This window comes from Colletotrichum godetiae (assembly GCF_030913485.1).
Source record: "Colletotrichum godetiae strain CBS 193.32 chromosome Unknown BDP55scaffold_10, whole genome shotgun sequence".
Taxonomy (NCBI): domain Eukaryota; kingdom Fungi; phylum Ascomycota; class Sordariomycetes; order Glomerellales; family Glomerellaceae; genus Colletotrichum; species Colletotrichum godetiae.
The window spans coordinates 598,219-618,754 of NW_026851258.1; the positions used below are offsets into that span (position 1 = coordinate 598,219).

Consider the following 20,536-nt stretch of genomic DNA (forward strand, 5'->3'; position numbering starts at 1 on the left):
GGAAATCTGCTTCTTGGCAACCGTTCGGCGAGTAGGCGGTGCTCGGGCGAGGTCGAATTACGGGCTGCTCTCCGGGCCACGCACCGACCCCGCACCGTAAGCAGCGAAAACACACCCCCACCAAGAAATTTCGCCCCTCCATGACATTTCGAGCTCGGAGCTTCCATTGACAACTACGAAGACTGCTACTTTGGAAGCTCTGGTTTTTTCACTCTCGACGCCGCCAGCTCGGTTCCTGCCTGATTGACCCAACTTGCGCCTTTATCTGACCCCTCCGATCGAAGATTCAATTCTTCCTGTGAATCAGGCAGGATTATTCGCGAACCCGCCCCCCCTCATCCGCCATTACCAGACACAGATCGGTTCCCTGTCTACCTCGCGAATCCTCCCTCACATACCATCTTATACGAAACCTCGCTCCTCTCCATCCACCTCTACCGACCGAACCGAGCCGAAACACTACCGTGGGAAATTTGTTATCCGAGAAGGTGCTTCACGGAGAAACAAAAACACGAAACAAAAACCATGGAGTCCGAAACGCTGGAGCAGATGCAGACGCGGCACCGCAAGGAGCAGCGTGATCTCGTGGGGCGGATCACGAGCAAGAAGAAGAACGCGACGAAGAAGACGCGCAAGGGGGTCAACGACGAGTGTGCTGAGCTGGAGAGGGTGTTGAAGGCGAAGCATGAGGAGGAGGTTGCGAGTCTGTCTGGTGGTGCTGCTGCCGAGGAGGTTCAAGACAACGATACGGACGAAGACGAAGATAGAGACGAGACTGCTGGTGTCACGGAGAAGTTGAGGGATACTACTATCTCCGCCCAAACACCGGCAGAAGAGAAGGTGCAGGTACCACAAGGCCAAGGGAAGAAACGCAACAGACAAAAAGAGCGCATGGCGCGGCGGGCAGCTGAGGTCGAAGCCGCGGCAGAAAAGGTGCAGGAGGAGGCGAGCAGCATGACGGATCACCGGGGCATCGAGAAGACGTATATGCTCAAGGAGTTTAAAGCGCATGACCTCGAGGAGAAGGAGATTGCGCCGGACGGGCATTGTTTGTTTTCTGCTGTGGCGGATCAGCTTAGGGAGAAGGGAATCCCACTCGCTGGTGGTGGTGGTGCTGAAGAAGCAGGGAGTAGCAGTGACCCGACCCAGAAGCTGCCGTATAAGATTGTGAGGAGGGCGGCGGCGGAGTACATGACGGCTCACCCGGATGACTTTGCGCCGTTTTTGGAGGAGGGGTTGGAGGGGTATGTGAGGCGGATCCGGGATACGGCGGAGTGGGGGGGTCAGCTTGAGCTTGCGGCGCTGGCGAGTGTTTATGGGGTTGAGATTCGGGTTGTGCAGGATGGGAGGACGGAGAGGATTGGGCCCGCGACGGCGGCGGGTGGTGATGGTGGTGGTAGTAGCGATGAGGAGAAGAAGAAGGAGATTTGGTTGGCGTATTATCGGCATGGGTATGGGCTTGGGGAGCATTATAACTCTTTGCGGAAGACGACGGCGTGATTCATTGGGGGGTGATGAGGAGGTATATACGGTTCACAATGACTTGATGGACATGGAATTGGGCATTGCATGGCAAAGGCATACATCATTAACCGAAGAGAGAGAATCTACCAAAAAAGACCATCTAGAGCCATGACACCTTCGTCATAGTTCTTAGTGACTCCAGACATGAACCCAATCGCGAACCGAGCCATCCTCATTCATACCAGCGCGATGCGTCCTGGCAGGTTTGACGAGCGCCAACCGCTTCAGGCCGGCACCGTCCTCGCTCGGAGCCGGGACGACGACGACGTCTGCCTCGTCGCCCGCCTGCGTCGAAGACGAGAACGTGAAGGGTTGGCCGGGGCGGGTAAGCAGGGCGAGGTAGATATCCGGGTTCAAGCCCCACGGCGGTCCCGGCTGGGAAAGGGGTTTGCCGGACGGGAATTCTAGGCAGATGAGGCGGCCTGTGGATGGGTTTAGGAGGGAGGATATGCGGGAGGACCATTGGGGGCGTGCTGTGGGGGGGAGGGCGCAGAGGAACTTGTGGTGGGATGTTAGTTTTTTCTATTTCTTTTCTGGTTCTCTCCGGATTGTTTTGAAGATTTGGAGAATGTTGTGAGACTTACAGTATAATCAAAGATGAGGTCAAAAGTCTTGTTCTCGCGCGGCCACGCCTCAAGCCACGAATCTGAGAAGAAGTCGCCCGAGAGCCACGTTACGGAACCGGACTCGGCGCCGTTGGGTTGGCGGATGGCGTTCACGTCCGGCTCTGCTCCATCTCCATCCCCGGTGGCGGCGGCGGCAGCAACTACAGCCTTTTGGTTCTCCTTTGCCTCGTCAATAGCAGTAGGTGAAAAGTCTAGGCCGAGGACGTCATAGCCTAGGTTTGCTAGGAGGAGGGCGTCGTGACCTTTACCGCACCCGGGAACGAGGGCCGTTGGCTTCTGTGGGGAATCCTGTTGTTGTTGGTGTTCTGGGGATGATGGGGCAGGGGGAGGCGGGATGAGGTCTGGGCGGGTGGTGAGGATGTCGAGGAGGGCTAGGGAGGGTCCGCCGCGGTCCCAGGGGGTGAATTTCTCTTCCCAGAAGGAGGACCATTTCTGGCCGTGGTGGGCTAGCGGGGTGTTTGAGAAGGCTGTCGAGAGTTTGTTTGGGTCGGTTGTCATGATGGGCTTCTTATACCGAGGTTGTGCGGGTGGATGTTTGGTGGATAGAGGGGTGAGAGATATCTCTCTCTGTATGGTGGGGTTGAGAGATGCTTTGATGGGTGTATGATGATTTGTTTTGTTGGATCAGTGAGATTCAAACGGGTTCTTAAGACTATGAGAAAGATGATTGATGTTTCAGTTCGTAATAAAGTATGAGAAAGAATGAAAGACGGCGAATGGGAATGAAGTCATGAATCTAGGTCAACCGGCGCTAGCGAGTGCGATCTAGTCCCCGAGTACCCCGCGCTGTATTGTGGATGGGTCGGAAATGCCCCGCGCTGGAGAACGGCGACGTGATCCCTGTCGCTGCCAGGGACGCATGCCGAATCTTTGGGATACCTACCTCACCTAACCCAAGCTCGCCAAGTCATATTCAACCGCATTCCTCCCGACTACGAGGCGATGGATAGATGTGATTATGTCGTGTTTTTGCTCTCAGCTGTACAATCCTCCGTTTCGTCGTAGAGATGCAGGTTAGGTGAGTACCGCCATTGTGAGAGATTGATGTTTACACAGCTTTGCTGGCTTTGCTGCGGTTAAGGATCACCAGTCAAGACATCGCGTGTCGAAGGACGGCCTCTCACAATTTCTAATGGGGAATTAAAATGTTATGGGTGAGTTTTGGGCAATGGGGAAGGGATCTTGGTAGGATGCGGAGGAGGGCCAACCAACGGACTGAGTCAACGCCTAGTGTAGATACAATCAGTCATGCACTTTCTTGACCGATTCATAGAACACTTGTTAGAATGTTCCTGACGATTCCAGATCCCACGAGTGAGTTATGATCAACCATCAGTTTTAGTGTATTGGTATGCGGCTTTAATATTACCCGCGGGAAAAGCAGATGTGTGTGGTCATTTCACCGATAATTGCAGGTGTGGCCCGGGGAGCCTTTTCGGAGACAACCGCCGAATCCCACGACTCAAGCGGGGTCGCCCCCGTCCGGAGGGCGTAAAGGCAACCGCACGCCACCACCAAAGTCCCGATCCCGGCATCGGAAGTCCCTTTTACTTTGCCGCCCACGCCTTCACGACACGTCTCATTTCAATCTCAATCTCACCTCTCTGACTTGATAAAATTTCGTCTAGCCCTGGTGTCTATTCATTGCTTTACTCTGTTTACAGGGCGGACTTGCGACACTTTCGCCATAATTTACTGACACTCACGCTCACACGACGTAGCACTTGCGCCGCCCATCGTGAACACAACAGAAACGCAGCATGGCCGACCTCACAACCTGTCTACCCCTAACCCGGGCCTCCGTCGTCGAAGCTCACAAGCTCGTCAAGCCGCACGTCCACTACACCCCAGTACTCACCAACAAGACCCTTTCGGCGCTGGCGTCGACGCCGCGGACACCCGAGGACCTCAAGGGCACGAAATGGGAAGGTCACACGCCGGCCAAGCCCGTGCTCCGGCTGTGGTTCAAGTGCGAGAACCTGCAGCGCATCGGCGCCTTCAAGGTCCGCGGTGCCTTTCACGCTGTTGAGAGGCTGAAGCAGGAGCCTGGGCGGATCGAGAGCGGCGGTAAAGAGAAGGGTGTTGTCACACATAGCTCAGGTATGAAGACCTGTTCCTTGTCCAGTGAACGAACGTAGAAGCGGGCTATTTGAATATGTAGTTCTTGACTCCAGGGGATATTCACTAACACATAACCAGGAAACCACGCCCAAGCCCTGGCCCTCGCAGCCAGAGAAAGCGGCATCCCAGCACATATCGTCATGCCGGACATCTCCCCACCCAACAAGATCGCCGCAACGCGCGGCTACGGCGCCAACGTCGTCTTTAGCGGCAGCACCAGCGTCGAACGCGAGGCCGTCGCCGACCGCATCATCTCCGAGACGGGCGCCCGCCTCGTGCCGCCCTACGATCACCCGGACATCATGCTGGGCCAAGGGACGATGGGCCTCGAGCTGCAAGAGCAGGTGCGCGATCTCCTGGCCGCAGGCCACTCTGCCGAGAACCCGACGTTTAACTCGACGGGTCTTCCTGTGGCTGTGTCCAACGGAGACGGGGTGACGCAGAAGGGTCTGGACGCGATCATGACGCCTTGCGGAGGCGGCGGCATGCTCTCCGGCGTAGCGCTGAGCTGCGAAGGGACGGGAATCCGGGTCTTTGGGGCGGAACCAGAGTTTCAGGGCGCCGACGACTGCAAGCGCGGCTTCGAAGCGGGGAAACGCGTCGAGAGCGTAAAGACGCTGACGGTCGCTGATGGGTTGAGAACGCCCGTGGGCAAGCACCCCTGGTCCGTCATCTACGAGCGCCGGCTGGTGGAGAACATGTACAGCGTGTCCGAGGAGGAGATCAAGGCGGCGACGAAGCTCGTGTTTGAGCGGTTCAAACTCGTTGTCGAGCCGAGCGGTGCGGTGCCCCTGGCGGTGGCGCTGTTTAATGAGGATTTCAGGGCCATGGTCGAAAAGGAGGCTGGCGAGACGGGGTGGGATTTGGGGTTGGTTTTTAGCGGTGGGAATATGGCGTTGGAGGGGCTCATGAAGATTTTTGCGGCGTGATATCCTAGAGTTGTTTTATGTAAATGTTGAATGATAGGAAGTGGTCAGGATGAGTTTCTGGGGATGATTCCTGAGTCCGCAATGCTGGTTTGTGATCTGGAGATGGAGCTTGAGACCCTGATAATCAACAGGCAAGACTTGCCACCGGCAATGGTTACACATGCTGAGAATTACTCCTCGGTGGTGAGCCCAAATTACCTCACGACTGACATATATAAGTAACGATAAGTGGCCCCCAGCTACCTACTGCAGAGGTCTCTCAGGTGTATGCTCCACGCTCTGTTGCCGACCTCACGGCAGTTCGAGCAAGCCCGCGGTACTGAGAAGTGCGCAAGCATAGATTCCGTCCCCTAAGGTAGAATCCACAAGTGCAACGTTAACCCAAGCCTCCTTCGTTACTGCCCGTTGATTCTCCCTTAAGTAGTACACAACGAATACGGTCAGCGAGTCGGGAGAGTAGGAGTAACTTAGAAACGGAAGGCATCCTTCCCTATATCTCAATTGCCCTTCCTTTTCTAGGAACTTTGTCTTCGCTGTTATTGACGGATCTACTTATAAGACTCTTACTCAAGGCTGAATCTAGCGCGGTATCCATCTTGCGGCACTTCGAGCATGCTCCGAGGCCGAGAGCCTAGTGCAAGACAAGACCGAATCCGAAGGTAGTACCAAGTCCCTAAAAACCACAAGTGCAAATTTATTAAAAGCCTCCTTTCTCTATTACTCGTTCGTTCTCCGTTACGTATTATACAACGAATACGTCCCGCGAATTGAGAGAGCGAATTGGGAACGGGAGGCATCCCCTTTTTCTAATTGCCCTTTGTTTGCTAGGGACTTTATATCCGTTGTCATTGACAGAGCTCCTCACCAGACTTACACTCCAGGCTGGACCCAGCAACGATGGAAGCTGAACAGGGGAACGACGAGAATTGTGGAAGTCATAAGGGCAGTCTTTTGTTCAACGATTGGTTATTATAGCCCTCACTGAGCTTGCTCAAAGTTTCTTAGACTCTCCGATGCCTGATATAGCTGGCTGCACGGTTCGGATGAACGATCGCTGCGACAAGTGCGAGACACAAGTTTAGCATTCTTTTTTACTTTCTACTTCATATCTAGTGACCTTTCTTAAGCACAAGGAACATTAAAAACGCCATTGATACTCTAGCAGGTATTCTTTGAGCAGTGCCCACAATGCCAGCCATGCCCGGTGGCAGCGGTTAATGAGGTAGCGGCCTGAGCCAGACTTACCTTGCTAGAGAGAAAGGAGTGCATAGTCTATTTACTCCTTCCTTTAAGCCCTTGTCGGTGCCAGTAGTTTCTTGCCCTTCTTTTACTAAATAGGGAAGGGCTACTATAGTCTTGCTCTTAGCGAGCTTAGGATTATTCTCGGCCGGTGTGACTGACTTATCGATGCAACCGTATTATCCCATAGATAGGTATAGGAATTTAAAGCCTAATCAAGAGACCTATCTCTTTAATGTAGTCTAAAAAACTATGTTATAAGCACTGATATCCATCCTAATAGCATGAGTATTATGGGTCTAAGAAGGAATACTAAATAAACACCCCTACGACCCGTAGCAGGAGCAGTACTATAAGCGTCTTTTTAATAAATAGATTTACGACTTTACGCTTTATTTTTCTAGAAATAATGCATATAGGTCTTTCTCTTAAGACGATATAAAAACTAATCTATACCGTATATTAATATATTAAATTAAACCTTTCCTAAGATACGTACTATCAGTGACATGTATGTGATCCTCTATGCCTAAAGGATTCCTTTCTTATTATGCCTACAAGAGTATGACACGTCAAGAGCTTATTTAAGATAGGAAGACATTTACTCTGGAGCATGCGAGAACGAGTGAACCCCCAGGTGCTTCTTAAGGATCGTAACGTCAGTAACGGACATGCTATAACGAAGTTATTCCTCTCTCCTCTGCTTTGAAGCATGGCACTTTAAGAGCTTTTATAAAGCGGTATATCATATAGTCTAGAGCACCCATGAATGAATCTAAATGAGATAGATCCTTCCTCATGAGGACATTATCAACAACACTCACCTGCACGTGATCCTGTCATATTATAAAAGTAGAACGGCTCGATGTCGAAGGACGACTAACAAATGCTGAAATGATTAGCCTAGTAGTACTAAGCCATAATGAGTTTCTGCTTCGGGTCCTGGATCCTCAGGGTAAACTCTCCTATATGCCAATACCACCTAACTTACCTTAGACACATATCCAGAACACACAGTAACAAAACACAACCCCTCGTTATCCAATAACAGCTATCCCGCTCAACGTATTCGCCCACGAACATCACCGAGGCTCGAACGCGATAAAAGAGACGCTTGAAGTTCTGGCTTGCTCTTTCTATAAAGCTGGGGAGTCCAAGATCTAGTTCACACACAATCGAAAGCAACGGAAAGAGAGTAGAATCTTCTTCAACGAGCAATCAGCCGCCAACCGAACTCTGCTGTGCTTGCTTTGGAACATGGCTATTGACAACAGAATAGTTCTTTATATACACGCGTCAATGAGAACTTCCAAGAGTTATAGAATCTGCCAGGGACTCTGTGGGATGGATATCTTTGCCCTCTGCGACGATGCTCTGGAATACCCTCTTGCAATATCAACCAATACCTTTCTCCTGAAGTATGGGTAAGTGGGATGGAAACCATTCTGATTTTTGGATTCTTTAATAGATTGATTGAAGCAGGTGTGACAAACTTCCTCTTATAACTCCCCAGCCCAATACCCGACTCTACCTCACTAAAATCAGAGTCTGCGTCTCCAAAACAACGCTTTGCAATTCCGCAAGTCGCTTGCCATCCACACGTCTCACTTCGTACTACACTAGATCCGCTTATCCTTGCCTACGCCCACCGGTGCTCATCAGTGTGATCTTCTGCTTCTTCTTCTTTCCCTTGCCGCCGCCTCCTGCTCCACCGCCGCTGTTGCCGCTGCTGCCACCGTTGCTGCTGCTACCAGCTGCCCCAAAGGCGGCACTACTGCTAGAGGGACCGGGCTCGGTCATACTCAAAGCCTCCATGTGGAAAGAAAGCTCTGGAGGGCCAAACAAATCTTCATCCTTGAGCCACCCGTCATCATGCGGACGCATTGATGCCGGGGCAAGCTCAGGAGACCCAGGCACGACATGAGTGCCCCACACGGTTTTCTGCGTGGAAGGACTCGTAGAAATGGTTGCGAGATGCTCGAAACCTGGTCGTGGATCGGGCGGCGTAGCGTTGGCATGGCTTGATAGGGGTTGGAACTCTTCCAAGTTCAATGCAGGAACGTGGTCCTCTTCGATCGGTCCATAATCACGCCTCATAGCCGCAGTGCTCTTGAACTGGGCAGCCTCAATTCTTTCCGACTGAACCCTCTCGCGTTCTTCCTGTACCGCCTTGTCGAGATTCCGCTTCCTCCGTCGGCCGATCTCATCGGCGAATTTCTCGAGGACATCTGCCGACACTATGTCTGTCCAATCGCATTCCAGGAAGCTGATTCGGCAACCGTACGGAAGATGACCCAGGTACTTGGCTCGTTTTCTCTGCACCTCATCCAGAACGTGGCCGGTCGAAATGTGCTCGACGCGAGGCAACAACGTGGATGGAAATGCAGAGAAGTCGCCATATTTCGTCTTTAATATACGAATATCGAGAGCTGAGAGGTAGAGATGCGGTTGTGATGAGTAGAAGTAAAAGTCAGGCTGAACCGTCTTGTTCTGGTTGCCAAGCTTCTTGTTTGGCAGCATGGAGTCGTTCTTGCCAAGATCCTGTACCTTCTCCTTCGCCGCATCGATGGCCCGGATCGCCTTCTTCGTCCATTCATCATCGTCGTGGTAAAGAAGCTGATCCTCGGTCCCCTGTTTCCGCAGCGCCTCGATTTCTTCGTCAAATTGCTCCAACATATAGTCTCCAGTTCCCTTCATGATCCTAGCATAATCTAGAACATTGACTGCAAAGTGCCAGGGCACGTCGTCCGACACGTTGAGCGCGTCAGAACCATTCTCCCACGGCAATGCGAGGGTCGACTTGGCTGTCCGGGCCATTAGGCGTAGCACAACGTCGTCGCCAACTCGTGGCAGAGGGCTCTCTTGTCCAGCGTAGAAACGCACGGGCCGCGTCTCGTGGAGGTAGACGCTGTCTTCGCAGAGCGGGCATTTCTTCCACCTTGCACCTTTGCCATGCTTCGAGTCCTCATCTGTCGAGTTCATAAACCGAATCAGGCATGGAAGGCAGAAAATGTGGCCGCACTTTGCCATACGTGGGGCCACCGGCTCTGACAAACAGATTGGGCAACTAGCCCCCTGCGACACGGATGAGGCCAAAATCTGCAGGACGTTATTCCAATCGATGTGAACATCGGCGTCAGCCGCCTGGCTAGCGTAATTGCCTTCCGGCGAAACGACAAATCTGTAATTCGCATGAACGTATCTCGCCTTGTCTACGGCGTGGTGTCCTGAACCAGGTCCCCAGGTCGGATTCCGTCTATAATTCCGAGCATAAGAATGATGATCCGCGTAAGCGCTCGGCGGACGACTGTAGTTTAGAAGGTGTGTAATTGATGTTTGGCCTCGTCGACTATTGGTATTCCCTATGGCCCGTATCTCGGCCATGGCATCGTCATCGTCTGGGTTTGCGTGTCTGGAGTCGCCGAGTCCCGGTCTTCGCTGCATCTTGTGTTGCTTCCGAGAGCCCTGGCCCTTTCGGGGGGCTGCGTGAGGGAATGAAGGACTGGGTTGGGAGGGGCGGCGGTTGGATTCGATGCTCGTGGTGACGGGACCAGGCTGGATCGAAGGCGAATGGGAAGTCGATGCTGAAAGGGACTTGCCCAAATTTGACGGAGTCAAGCTCATATTCGGGTACCCGGCTATCGTAAGTGAACGTGACGCAACAGCTTGTCCGCTGGCGAGAAGATTGATCGATTCGATCGGCCCCCCTCGGTCAATGTCGTGATGCAATGGAGTACGAGCGAAAGGAACGAAAGGACGGACCAGGGGTTGCCACGACAGGCCAACTGACCCGGTGCTATCGAAGAAAAAAACAGGTATATCAAGGAGGAGAGAGGTAAAAGAGACTTGAACACTTCGGCTGAAGGGCTCTGGCTAGGTGAATGAAGATGTTGAGTGTAGAAGGAGACGGGGTCCAAAGTGGACGGACCCCATGAGTGACGGGTGGAGATCAGGTAATCGGATGTCAAGAGGATGCAGCAGCTGTAGCAGCAACAGTACGTAGAGTCATTGGCGGGGCAAATCGAAGTTGCCGTGACGCTCATGAGGGAAAGCTCGGCACCCGGGAATACGTACCTGGCTGTCCGAACAGCTGGAAACATCACGTGACTCAGTCGCCTCCGCCGTTGCCAGTCACGACTCAAGGTCTCTTGCGTGTATCAACTGGGCTGTTTCGTTTGACGCGCAGTCTGAACCTGTCTGTACATCTGTACCGGGCACCTGGCGCAGTGGGCTTGATGTGACATATCAAAACGGCGTGTCGAGTCACAATTGACTCTATTTGACTTTACCTACCACCTTGTTGACCTACTCTCTGTTGCGACAACTTCATCGATCTCATCAGTCAGTAGGAAATATCACACGCATGCTCCACCATCAGACAGTTATCAGTGTTTACTAACTTATTAGATTGGCTCAATTGATCATATGCAAATTAGGCTCGAACGAGGTATTACGGTACAGGATAGTCCGATGCAGATGAGCCGTGTGAAGTATCAACAAAATGAGCAAAACTGAAAGAGGCGGCAGCCACATCACCCTCAATTAATTCTAGAGGCCCAACAGAAATGGCCGTACTTCCAACGTCGTCGACATACAGCTGCCATGCCTCATTCTACCTCTCGAGCTCTTGCACATGCAAAGTGGACCAGGGGAATCATAGAAACGACAAACAACCCGAATACGCAGCACCCGACAAGAAAATCCATAAGAGCCGAGGCGAAAGACGAAGCCTCCCATCCACATACATCCTAACGGCGAACGTCATCATCATTAAGCCGCTTATTTGCTGTGCACCTTGGCCTTGAGCTTGCCGATGAAGGCACTCAGACGGTTCTTCTTCTTCTTCTCGGTGCCCGAAGGGCTCTCGGCGGCCTTGGTGTTGCTTGGTGTCGTTGACTCGGGAACGGAGGAGGGGGCCTTGGCGGGAGTGGTGGGGGCTTCGGGCTCCTTGGTGGAGGTGAGGGTTGCGCCGTTGGTACCGTTGGCGGTAGTGTGAACGCCGTTGGCACCGTTGGTAGACTCGTCCTTGGTGACGGCGGCCTTAACCTCCTCCTTGGCAAGCTTGGCCTCTTCCTTGACGGCCTCAGTCTTGGTCTTCTCGCCCTCCTTAACTTCTTCCTTGGTCTCCTTGACCTCCTCCTTGGCAGCCTCGACCTTGGGCTTCTCGGCCTCGACCTTGGTCTCCTCACCGACGGCGGGGACAGGCTTGACCTCCTTGAGGAGCTCAGCCTCAACCTCCTTCTTCTCGATAACGGCCTCGGTGTTGGCGGCAGCCTCGGGGCTCTTGCCGGCCTCGGCAATAGACTCCTTGACCACAGTGGGAACTTCGGGAGCGACCTCTTCACGGGTCTCCTCCTTAGTTTGACCGCCGATAGCCTCCTGAACACTCACGGGCAGGCTCTCCTTGACGGGCTCGGGGAGCTGAGCGGCGGCGTCAGTGGCGGCAACGGTAGCCTGCTCAACGTGAGGAGCAGCAGCCTCGACTACAGTGTCCTTGGCGTTGATGGCAGCGGCAGCAGCGAGACCACCAACAGTGGCAGCGGTAGCAACGACGACGCCAGCGGCCTCAGTCTTCTGAGTGCCGAAGCCGGCAGTGCCCTCAGATGTCGAGGGAGCGGTGGGGACCTTTTCGAGGAGCTCGTCCTCAACAATAGCCTTCTCCTGGACAGCCTCGGGGTTTGCACTGGCCTCAGGCTCGGCGTGAGCCTTCTCTTGGCTCTCCTTGACAACTTCGGGAACCTCGGCAGTCTTGGTCTCAAGAGGAACCTCAGCAGCCAGAGCAGCGGTAGTGGATGTGGGTGCGGCACTGTTGATGGTGGCATCCGCGGTCCCAATGGGCAAGCTGGACTCAGGGATTGTGTTGCTGGTGACCTCAGGGACGGTGGTCTCCTCCTTGGAGAGGCCAGGCAGAGCGCTAGAGTCCTCGTAACCTTCCTTGTCAAGCTTGACGTGGTCGTTGATATCGCCAGCCTTGACAGATGCGGGAAGGGGTTCGCCAGGTGCGACGGTTACGGGCTCGGCGGTAACATCTTGGGCGGGGATAGGATTCACGCCGATGAACTTGTCAAGCTCATTGGCGGGGGTGACGGGAAAGCCGCCGGGAATGTCGGAGGGGGTAGCCTGGGGAAGCTCCTCCTTCTCGAGAGGCACGTCCTTGGCCAAGGCGGCGGTAGTAGATTCGGGGGTAACAGTGTTCATGATTGCGGCGGTAGTGTCCTCCTTGACGATTTGGTCGGGGGTCAGGAAGTTGTTTACGTTGCCCTCGTGATCAGGCTCTTGAGGAGCAGTGTGGTCTGTGATCCAATTGTTGTCGACGACAAACTATAGAGGGGGGAAGAGAAAGCAAGTCAGTAAAAATTGTCAACGATGACGATGTTTTTAAGCGAAATCCGGTGGGCAACACAGAGGTGGTGCAATGGGTCCTTTGGGGGGGCAGATATGACGACGCGCGGCGAACCAAATGTGGGAGATCAGCTGGGAGCGCGATCTGGGTGTCGGCGATGGTTATAAAGGCCAGTCTGCCAGGTGAGGAAAGATAGCCCGTATCCGCCAGAATGAGATCCCAGGCAAATTGGAAGGCTGCGGTGGTTCCTGGCGCGTTGCGCTGCCGCTTATTCCTTGGCCACGGGCATGGCTGTTGGTTCCTGGCGTGGGCTGGGTGGTGGTGGTGGCCGTGGTGGTGCTTGTCCTTGTGTACCCTAGGTGCCTTGGGGGTGTGCCATGTTTGGTGGCACCTAGTCTGGAAGGCTAACCCCGAAAGTTGCTAGACATTTTGGCACATTGTTGTGTGATGAAAGGTGCCATGGTCCATGGTGGCTGCTGGTTCTGGATCCTGCCGCTCTCCGGTGTCTCTCTTCTTTCTTGCGTTGCAATTTGCGAAAAGGCCACACGCAGCTGCGAACGCGACCATCCACGCATGGGGGACCCTGGTCGAGATTGACGCTCTTTTCGCTCCCCACAGAATACAAAAGGAGCAATGAACCTGGAAAACCTTGTTCATTGCTTTTTTGGACCTGTGGAAAAGCGGAGCTCCCACCCGCCGCTCTGCTCGGGATCCGCCAGCCAATCTTGCCAATTGCCCACCTGGGCCACCTCAACCTGCGTTCAGACTCAAGGCAACCACGCCGCTGCTGTGCTTCTGCCGCAGTAAGCTGCTGCAAGCACTGGTGGGTTTGCGTCATTCGGAGCCGGGATAGTCGGCCAGCAACAACCAGCCTCCGAAACCCGCGTGTGACTCTTCTTTTTCTGTCTCCAATTTACCCATTACAGCCATATGCAGCGCCAGTCTGGGATATGTTTTGCAGCCCCGATTGCGCAGGCAAAGCCGCAATACGCGGGGAGCAGACAGACAGAGCAGCAGAAACCCCCAAAGGGAAAGCAGCGGCGTTAGTGCGAAAGGAGGGGGAAAAAAGCCGACAACGCAATGTGGCCGTAGGAAACAATAGTAAGAAAAGTCCAGAGAACACCGAAAAGACCCCAGCAGAATTTGTGTGGCTCAGCGGAGCGCGAAGCAAATTGCGTGAGGGCCAGGGGCCTGGACACGCCAAATTGCGAGATGGTGATAAAAGCCCGATCCTATGACGAGCCGCAACCGAGCTCTGGCCTGCAGCTGACGGGGAAGCTGGAACTAGAGCTGCCCTGGAGCTGGGGAGAAGCTTCCACCAGTAATTGGCCTGGTAGCCCTTCTTCCCCCTCCAAGACGGGGGAACAGCGATTGCGATTGATGGACAAGGGACCTGGATGGGTGCACGGATGCTGTCGCGGGCTGAGCGAGGCGGCGTCGCTGCTTTCGATCGAGGCCCTTGTTCGCGCTCTCATACAACCATCGCCTTCGCCGCCTGTGCTGTCGCCGCTGTCGTCGCTGCCCCTCCATAGGCCGAGAGGGTTCCCAACAATTGCGCGCCGTGATAAGGGATTCCGGTGTTGCCGTCGTGTTCGAAAAATCCGGGTGGGATGGACCAATGTTTACGGGTACAAGGAAAAGCGCCTGAATTGGCTGGTACGAACCTTATAGTAGATCTTCTCCGATGCGTCGGCGAGTGTGACGGTCTTCTCGAAAGAGCTGCCGACCTTTTCCAACTTCTCGCTCTTAGTCCAGTTGTCGAAAGTGCCGGTAACATAAACCTCCTCGGCCGGATGAGCCCTACAGTGGGACGCAAAGGTTAGCAAGGTTTTCGGTCTAACTGCGAGGCTTGCTTTTTTCTTTCGCTGGAGACGATGCGAACGGTGCCAATGGTGGTGGTGAGGTCGCCGTGGACGGGGCCAAATGACCATGTGAAAGAAGGTTTGCATTCCACATGTCCTTTGACGAAAGCATGCAAGCCAGCCGCCGTTTCCAACCGCCGAACGGCAGAGAAGCAATGCAAGGAGGGGAATTGGGCTCCCGTCGCATTCCAGTAGTGATGTAAGGGTATCGAGACTCAGAGCCTAGAGAAAGAGATAGGCGTGGCGGGGAAGGGGAAATGCGGGCGGAGTCGATGAGCATACCAGGTAAACTTGTAAGTGCCCATTGTGATGGATTTGAGGGCTGCTTCTTTTCGAAAGAGGGGCAATTAGAATTACTCGGTTCGGTGCGAGTGCCTCGTTGTCGGCAGGAACAATGTGAAGGAAAGGGCAGGTGAGGATTCGATCTTCGAACAACAGGAAGAAGGTAGGAAGGAGAGGTTTGTTGAAAAAAAAAAAAGAGGAAGGAAAAAGTTGAGAGATGAGAATTGAGCGGCGGGAACCCCCAAAATTGCGCGCGTGGCAGAGAAATAATTGCTGGGGTCGGGGGTGTGGGAAGGTGGGCGGCGCAAAAGTCGTCCGTCAGGTCGTCTTAAAGTGTGTGTGGTCACTGATGTGGTGTGTGAGGTGTGGTGGTCTGAAGGTTGCAGGCGCAGTTGGTCCGGCCCAATTCGACTTGACCTGAACTGACGGTGACGGGACCGTCCCTCGTTCGGCGACGCCAGTGTCCAACGTCGCGCTGAACTGGGCTGCGATGCGCTCTAGGCTGGGCTGAGTGTGTGTGTGAGGTGCGTGGAATCTGCGGACCGTGGACGGCGGTCTGGACGCAGTGAACGGTCTGAGGTGGTCCAGTCTGCAACCTTGAACTCCGTCTGCGCGCAGGCTTGGGCGCGGGCTCCACCGTCAGACGTCCGCGGTGCAGTGCTTGCTCATCAGCGGTGTGTCTCTGAAATATGACGACAACCACATCGGCCTAGGCGCTTACAAGTTACACCTGATCCAACGGCCCAACGATGCCAATGATGGAGGTCGGTGTGTTAACCCCCTTTGCTTGTCGGTCAGTCGGTGAGGACGAGTGGGCATTCATTCCTCAGGTTCTTCAACGGTTCATGTCTCTGGACGTTTTCTCTCTCTCTCGCCTCTGCAGCAGAATCACTTTTCACTGTTCACTGTGCCATTGTAGTTTGTCTGTCCCGTCTCTAAGTACAGACCGAGAGTAAATTCCAACATGTGACGTTCAGTTTTAATGGCATGTCCCGAAATATCCCAAAAGTTCCGAGGGCCCGACTACCTACGTTAGTGTCAAGGAAGGGTCGAGAAGGTGAGGCTTCGCCGTCACAGCGTCGCAGTGTTACAGAATGGGACAAGCGCAGCAGCACCTTCCCTCCTCAGCGAACTTTGAATCGGCAAGGACCTGCCAGACATTCCGAGAATTATCATCGGAAGGAAATCACAAGGTAGGTACCGTACCTGCCTACGCTTACCCTACCTTACTTTCCAGGAAGGTACCTACCTAATTATCCTGACCATTCATGGCAGGAGAGAACTGGGACCCTTTCGTGCTTTCCACATTCATTTCTGCATCGTCTAAGGTACCTAAGGTAGATGGGCAAGAACCTTGGGGGGAAATACTTCGTACGAGTTAAGTTGAAGCAGGTGAGCCTGAGAAACCCCCGCTATGGCTGGCAGCTGCACCTCATGTATGTGAACCCAAAGATCGCAAGTGACTCCCAGCGATGTCGCATCCATCCATCCTGCGTATCCATCACTCCTTGATCCACCCAGCGCCAGCAAACCAACACCAAGTCCAGGATCACGATTCACGACTGCCACTGACAAAGACTGCCTCTACCTTACCTTAGGCTCTAGCAGGATCTGCAAACTGCAAACCCCTCCTACGCCCAGCCTCCTCTTTCTCTTGCTCCTCGAAACTTCCCCTGCCCTTCACCTTACTCCGTACCTCCTCACCGTTTCTTACTTGGCCTCCTCTCGCCTCGCATTACCTTACCTTACCGCCGTACCTGAGCTATACCCTGTGCTAACGCAGACGCGACAGGCCAGAAATATCTCCGTCTGGTGTGTGCTTCAGACGTGGGATGAAGCTAGGCGTGCAACTAATTTCGAATGCCTCCTACTATTCCGACACTACCGCACCAGACACTCCCAGATACGGCACGCCAGTATCGTTCTCGCCGCCGTTGTGGAGCCGCCCTTTTGTTGCAACTTGCCCGAGCCGCTTCCCCTCGAACCGAACACCTCTTTGCCCAGGGGGGGCCGTTGCGCCTCAAGTCTTCATGTATCCTCGTCAGCTTTTCTCTGCAACCGTTTCCTGCCCAGGCGCCACCGCCGGTTTGATTTTCACACCGAGTTCAACCCCGATGTGACACTGGGGAATTCCAAGTCGAACGTGCATGGTCGGAATTCTGTGCTCCCAGGTCGACCTCCAACCTCCCCTCACCGGGGTCCCTTGACGCACCTTAAACCTCGTCAATTGCTTTCGTTCTTACCTTATCTCTAACTAGCTGCAAGAATCCTCTCATGACAGGACACGACAATCCGGTCTACACACTGTCTTCGACCAAATAATTGCGTCAATTGCAGACAACATGATCTGATTCCGAAGAATCGCCCCTTTCCCCTGAATCTTCCAGCCACCCAGCCACCCCCGGAGGCATACTTCACCTGCTATCTCTCAACTAGTAGAGATTTCGCCCAAATTATCACAATCCCGCGCGCCCCTGGCACCAATCCAGCCACCTCGCGCCAGCGCCATCCCCAACTATGTTGCTGCCGTCAGCCGCTGCAGCTACTTCTCTGACACGACGGTCCGAACACTTGAGCCCTACAACTGCAGACGCAGTAGAAGCGACCTCCGAGGCGAACGTGTGGTGTTCCAATCATTTCCATCCCCTCGCGAGCTGCCTCTGCAACGGTCCCCTTATTCTTACATCATACTGCTTGCGGCTTCCGGCTACCTTGGGATCGCATGTTGCTGCCAGCCTGCCAACCCTTTAACGCCTCGTGCTTCGCCAGAGTCTATGAGCTACACATCTCTAGCTGTACTGCGTGACTGCGTAGTGTACTGGTAAACCTTTTGACTTTGCTCCCTTTGCAAATTGCGGATTAGCCAACATGTCGCACTGTTAATTCCCGCTCTCGATTTCACGAACGGATCTCATCTCCCAAGATCTTACCGCGCCAGGAAATTGCGGGGAAGAAGGGGTGGAAGCTCCAGACTCAGACAAGGACGGTTCCCGAACTGAGACAACCCTAGGCCCTCGCCATGGATTGATGTTCGATCACGCGCCCAATCTCCTCCATAGCCTCAATCACGGACGACGATGAGCTGCTTTGCCCCCCACTCTCAAATTTCTTTCCCGCGTGGGAGATGCCCCCAAACGACTGCGATAACTGAGCAGATCGCGGGACCAGGACGCAAGTTTCGGCAATTACACCACAGGAGAGGCTGCATTTAGGGCCCGGTCGACCTCTGCTGATTTGATGACGATCGACTCATCCAGCACACCCCTGCCAACTTCCCACGTTCGTCACTTCGGGTGTTCAACCGATGTCGCAACATGAACAACCCCAAAGAGAACTGCTTCTGGTCGCACGTCCCCGTGGTTTCCCCCGGCCTGTCCGCCGTATCATTGTCAACACGTTGGAAGAACTTCAGAAGTCAGACTTCTCGAAACTTGCAAAACGTCCGCCGCCGCCCCTTCGCGAAACTGCTTAGGCTACCTAGACCCCTCAAGGTTTCATCAACGTGTGATTCCGTTCTCTTTTACGACGGTTTCGCTCTCAGGGGAGGGGGGGGGTGGAAGTTGAGGCGAACAGGTCTCCATTCTCCAGAGTTTAAAAGACGAGAGCTCGACGTCAGAGCTCCCGCACGTGTCAAACATCAGATGCAACCTCGTTTCGTTTCGAGCCTTCTCGTACGTTGCATTGTTCCACCCAGGGGCACGTATATTAGATGGTCGATGCTTGCTTCTTGCTTGGCTTATACGCTTTTTGCCTGCCGAGAGTAGCCGTTGCAGTGGTGTTGCAAGCGTTGATGTACAAGGTAACAAGCAAGTGCGTGACGGCTTGCCGGGACTGCAATCAATGTTCAAGTCATTGACTGTCTCGTGGATTGCTCACATCCATCACAGCAGGGTAATGGCCGCATATTCAATCTACCGGAACTGTGCATGCCTTGAAATACATGAATTGCCCTCTTTATTTTTGACGGAAAGCCATGCGTAGAGGTATGACTTACTCAATGGCATCGCCTTGATTTGTTAGAGAACTCACCTGTTCGTGCCTTGGACAGCTAGTCCTTATTTCAGTCCTATGCTAGCCAAAGTAGAGTGGACAAAGTCAGCATGTTTTGCTCGATACAATCATACAAGAAAGGGAGGAGACTCACTCGAGTGTGTAATTTTGTGGTTCCACGGGCCGGACGTAGTTGTGCTATCATTTCGTGACTACAAAATGGTGACTGGATTATGTAGAATGAGGGCGATACTGGCTGTAGCAAGCTGTATATCTGTCCGTCCTGCCTGGTCTCATGTACCATTTTATATACCTACCGTCTGCGGAGAGTGAAGGTCGTTGTTGGCCACAGGCCGCCCCAGCAATATCGCACAGGACATCTCATCTCCGAGAAGTAAGTCCGCGCGATCGAGGAAGAGAAGACCAGAAATGCAGTGGCGCCTAGAACAGTTGATACTGCGGGCGCCAGATGTCGTGAGAAGAGAGACTGGACTTGATGGTTAGAATTGAATCAGTCGCGGGTCGAATTCCTTGAGCCTCTCGCTGCGCGGCTATCTGTGATGTATTCAGCCTCGAATATGCAGCTGAAAGGTTGGACAACTGAGCGGTAACGAGTGCTGTGCAGTATCATCCGCTCTTGAAGCTGGTGACGAAGCTATTGGCGAAACTATCAGCGCGACTTTTGCGTGTAGCTAGCCTTCCAACGAGGCGAAGAATGCCCGAGAACTCAAGAGTAATTAATGGCCCAGTCACAAGTGCCCTGTCTTTAGTCAAACGGCTCTTGGGCGACGATCCTTTTATACCCGACGGAACGAGGCGGCCGGTATGCCTTTTGGAATTTCTGGATCTCGTAGGTAAGACCGGCCAAGATCCCTGGCGGAGGGTGAGGATCTACGTGAGACCTCGATGCGCTCCGAAGAAAGGTGCCGTGTGAATGGATACGGATCTGTCCGGATCTCTCTAGATGTGAATGACTGGGTTTTCATCTTATGCTCAGTCCAAAATTGCCTTACATATCTCGGAGTGAAGGGCAATTTGGAGATCTTGCGTGGTTTGACGTGAAGGATCACTTCGGAAAGGACAGAGGAGCTACAAGGAGACTTGCTGTGCGAGGTGACGGCGACGGGAATAATGGACTACGAATCGGCCGTAACGGATGCTGTCTTTTTCATAGTGGGTAGGGAATTTGAGAAGATGGTGAAACGTGAGGAAGCAACAGCCTTCCGCCCCCTCTCATCACGGACAGGACCCGATGGAGAAGACCATGCATACTGCATTTACTATTTTTACGACTACGAGGGGTGGAGGCTCTCGTACTCCTTCCACAATACAAGTCTTTGGAAACATTGATCAACAAAAAGGCGTCCGTCATATGACAATGGATTATCGTCTCCTATCCTGTTCCGAGTCCACAGCTTCGAAGGTAGGCTCGTCACGTCCGTAGAAACCAGTGAAATAAGAGAATTGACTACAAGACATATAAGCTGACTTTTGACATTACGCACTATGGCTGACTGTGGTAATACGATGACGTGTTTTTGATAAATACAGAAGTATCCGAGGTCCTGTCCACACTTTCGAATGATGGAAATAGAGCGACCGATGTCTTCTTTCTTTATT

At 53.5% G+C, this 20,536-nt stretch overlaps 6 protein-coding genes across 6 annotated transcripts; 3 read left to right on the forward strand and 3 right to left on the reverse strand.

The window, feature by feature from the left end:
• Positions 1-124: 124 nt before the first annotated feature.
• On the forward strand, positions 125-1,648 carry BDP55DRAFT_655436 (uncharacterized protein). The gene has a single exon (XM_060574312.1). It carries the CDS (start codon positions 526-528, stop codon positions 1,498-1,500), a length of 975 nt encoding a protein of 324 aa, XP_060432544.1. The 5' UTR covers positions 125-525; the 3' UTR covers positions 1,501-1,648.
• Positions 1,649-1,653: 5 nt separating this feature from the next.
• On the reverse strand, positions 1,654-2,648 carry BDP55DRAFT_629395 (S-adenosyl-L-methionine-dependent methyltransferase; the record flags this gene model as incomplete). The annotated part of the gene is made up of 2 exons (XM_060572016.1): positions 1,654-2,022; positions 2,109-2,648. The coding sequence occupies 2 exons, from the start codon at positions 2,646-2,648 to the stop codon at positions 1,654-1,656; spliced, it is 909 nt and encodes a 302-aa protein (XP_060432545.1).
• Positions 2,649-3,569: 921 nt separating this feature from the next.
• On the forward strand, positions 3,570-5,699 carry BDP55DRAFT_577746 (pyridoxal-phosphate dependent enzyme). The gene is made up of 2 exons (XM_060570793.1): positions 3,570-4,250; positions 4,350-5,699. Exons 1-2 carry the CDS (start codon positions 3,911-3,913, stop codon positions 5,198-5,200), a joined length of 1,191 nt encoding a protein of 396 aa, XP_060432546.1. The 5' UTR covers positions 3,570-3,910; the 3' UTR covers positions 5,201-5,699.
• A 2,369-nt stretch (positions 5,700-8,068) lies between these two features.
• On the reverse strand, positions 8,069-9,823 carry BDP55DRAFT_547008 (uncharacterized protein; the record flags this gene model as incomplete). Its single annotated transcript, XM_060568710.1, has 1 exon — positions 8,069-9,823. The coding sequence occupies one exon, from the start codon at positions 9,821-9,823 to the stop codon at positions 8,069-8,071; it is 1,755 nt and encodes a 584-aa protein (XP_060432547.1).
• A 1,395-nt stretch (positions 9,824-11,218) lies between these two features.
• On the reverse strand, positions 11,219-15,361 carry BDP55DRAFT_605716 (uncharacterized protein; the record flags this gene model as incomplete). Its single annotated transcript, XM_060571103.1, has 4 exons — positions 14,927-15,361; positions 14,447-14,582; positions 11,552-12,760; positions 11,219-11,485 (listed from the first exon to the last, which is right to left on the reverse strand). Exons 1-4 carry the CDS (start codon positions 14,947-14,949, stop codon positions 11,219-11,221), a joined length of 1,635 nt encoding a protein of 544 aa, XP_060432548.1. The 5' UTR covers positions 14,950-15,361.
• Positions 15,362-18,842: 3,481 nt separating this feature from the next.
• Positions 18,843-19,303, forward strand: BDP55DRAFT_32407 (uncharacterized protein). The gene has a single exon (XM_060566793.1). The coding sequence runs from the start codon at positions 18,995-18,997 to the stop codon at positions 19,247-19,249; it is 255 nt and encodes an 84-aa protein (XP_060432549.1). The 5' UTR covers positions 18,843-18,994; the 3' UTR covers positions 19,250-19,303.
• The last annotated feature ends 1,233 nt before the right edge of the window (positions 19,304-20,536 follow it).

Excerpts from the sequence above, each read along its gene's own strand:
- BDP55DRAFT_655436 (XM_060574312.1), top strand. The coding sequence starts at position 526 with ATGGAGTCCGAAACGCTGGAGCAGATGCAGACGCGGCACCGCAAGGAG.
- BDP55DRAFT_577746 (XM_060570793.1), top strand. The coding sequence starts at position 3,911 with ATGGCCGACCTCACAACCTGTCTACCCCTAACCCGGGCCTCCGTCGTC. Across the intron at positions 4,251-4,349 it reads TGTTGTCACACATAGCTCAG|GAAACCACGCCCAAGCCCTG; the intron begins GTATGAAGACCT and ends ACACATAACCAG.
- BDP55DRAFT_32407 (XM_060566793.1), top strand. The coding sequence starts at position 18,995 with ATGCTAGCCAAAGTAGAGTGGACAAAGTCAGCATGTTTTGCTCGATAC.